The following is a 384-nucleotide window of genomic DNA, read 5'->3' as shown; positions in this document are numbered from 1 at the left end:
TGTCCACTGCTAGCTCATCTCCAAGTCCCATCATCCCTGGAACTGAACCCAGGGAAGCTTTGGAGAGCTCAGAGCCAAAGGGTGGTTCCTGCTGCAAATCAGCAGAAAAAGGCAAGGCTGAAAAGTGTAGAGTTTGGAGACTTGTCCTCAGTGCATAAGGGGAAAGGAACAGCAGGAAAATCACAGAACACAAAATTTTATGTGCTTTACACAGACCTGTAGCCACTCTGCGTCATCTTAGCAGCAGCCACTGTGTATTCCAGAATATCATTTGATGCCCCAACACAAATTAAACCATCCTGTCTCTTGCTTCTAGGGTGAAGCTGGTTTGGAAGGACCTCCTGGGAAGACTGGCCCAATTGGTCCCCAAGGTGCTCCAGGGAA

General features: G+C 48.7%; 1 protein-coding gene across 1 annotated transcript in view; it reads left to right on the top strand.

Annotated features, from left to right (window-relative positions):
- LOC103803097 (collagen alpha-1(V) chain-like) overlaps positions 1-384 on the top strand; it is a 146,386-nt gene that overhangs the window by 131,826 nt on the left and 14,176 nt on the right. The window contains 2 exon segments of the mRNA XM_009075634.1: positions 317-379; positions 381-384. The exon segment at positions 381-384 is cut by the window's right edge and continues 41 nt beyond it. Of these exon segments, the coding sequence (XP_009073882.1) occupies positions 317-379; positions 381-384 (67 nt within the window).

The sequence above is a fragment of the Acanthisitta chloris genome, unplaced genomic scaffold (assembly GCF_000695815.1).
Source record: "Acanthisitta chloris isolate BGI_N310 unplaced genomic scaffold, ASM69581v1 scaffold2255, whole genome shotgun sequence".
Lineage (NCBI taxonomy): Eukaryota > Metazoa > Chordata > Aves > Passeriformes > Acanthisittidae > Acanthisitta > Acanthisitta chloris.
Note: the sequence above shows the minus strand (reverse complement) of the source record. Positions and strands in the feature narration are given on the sequence as shown.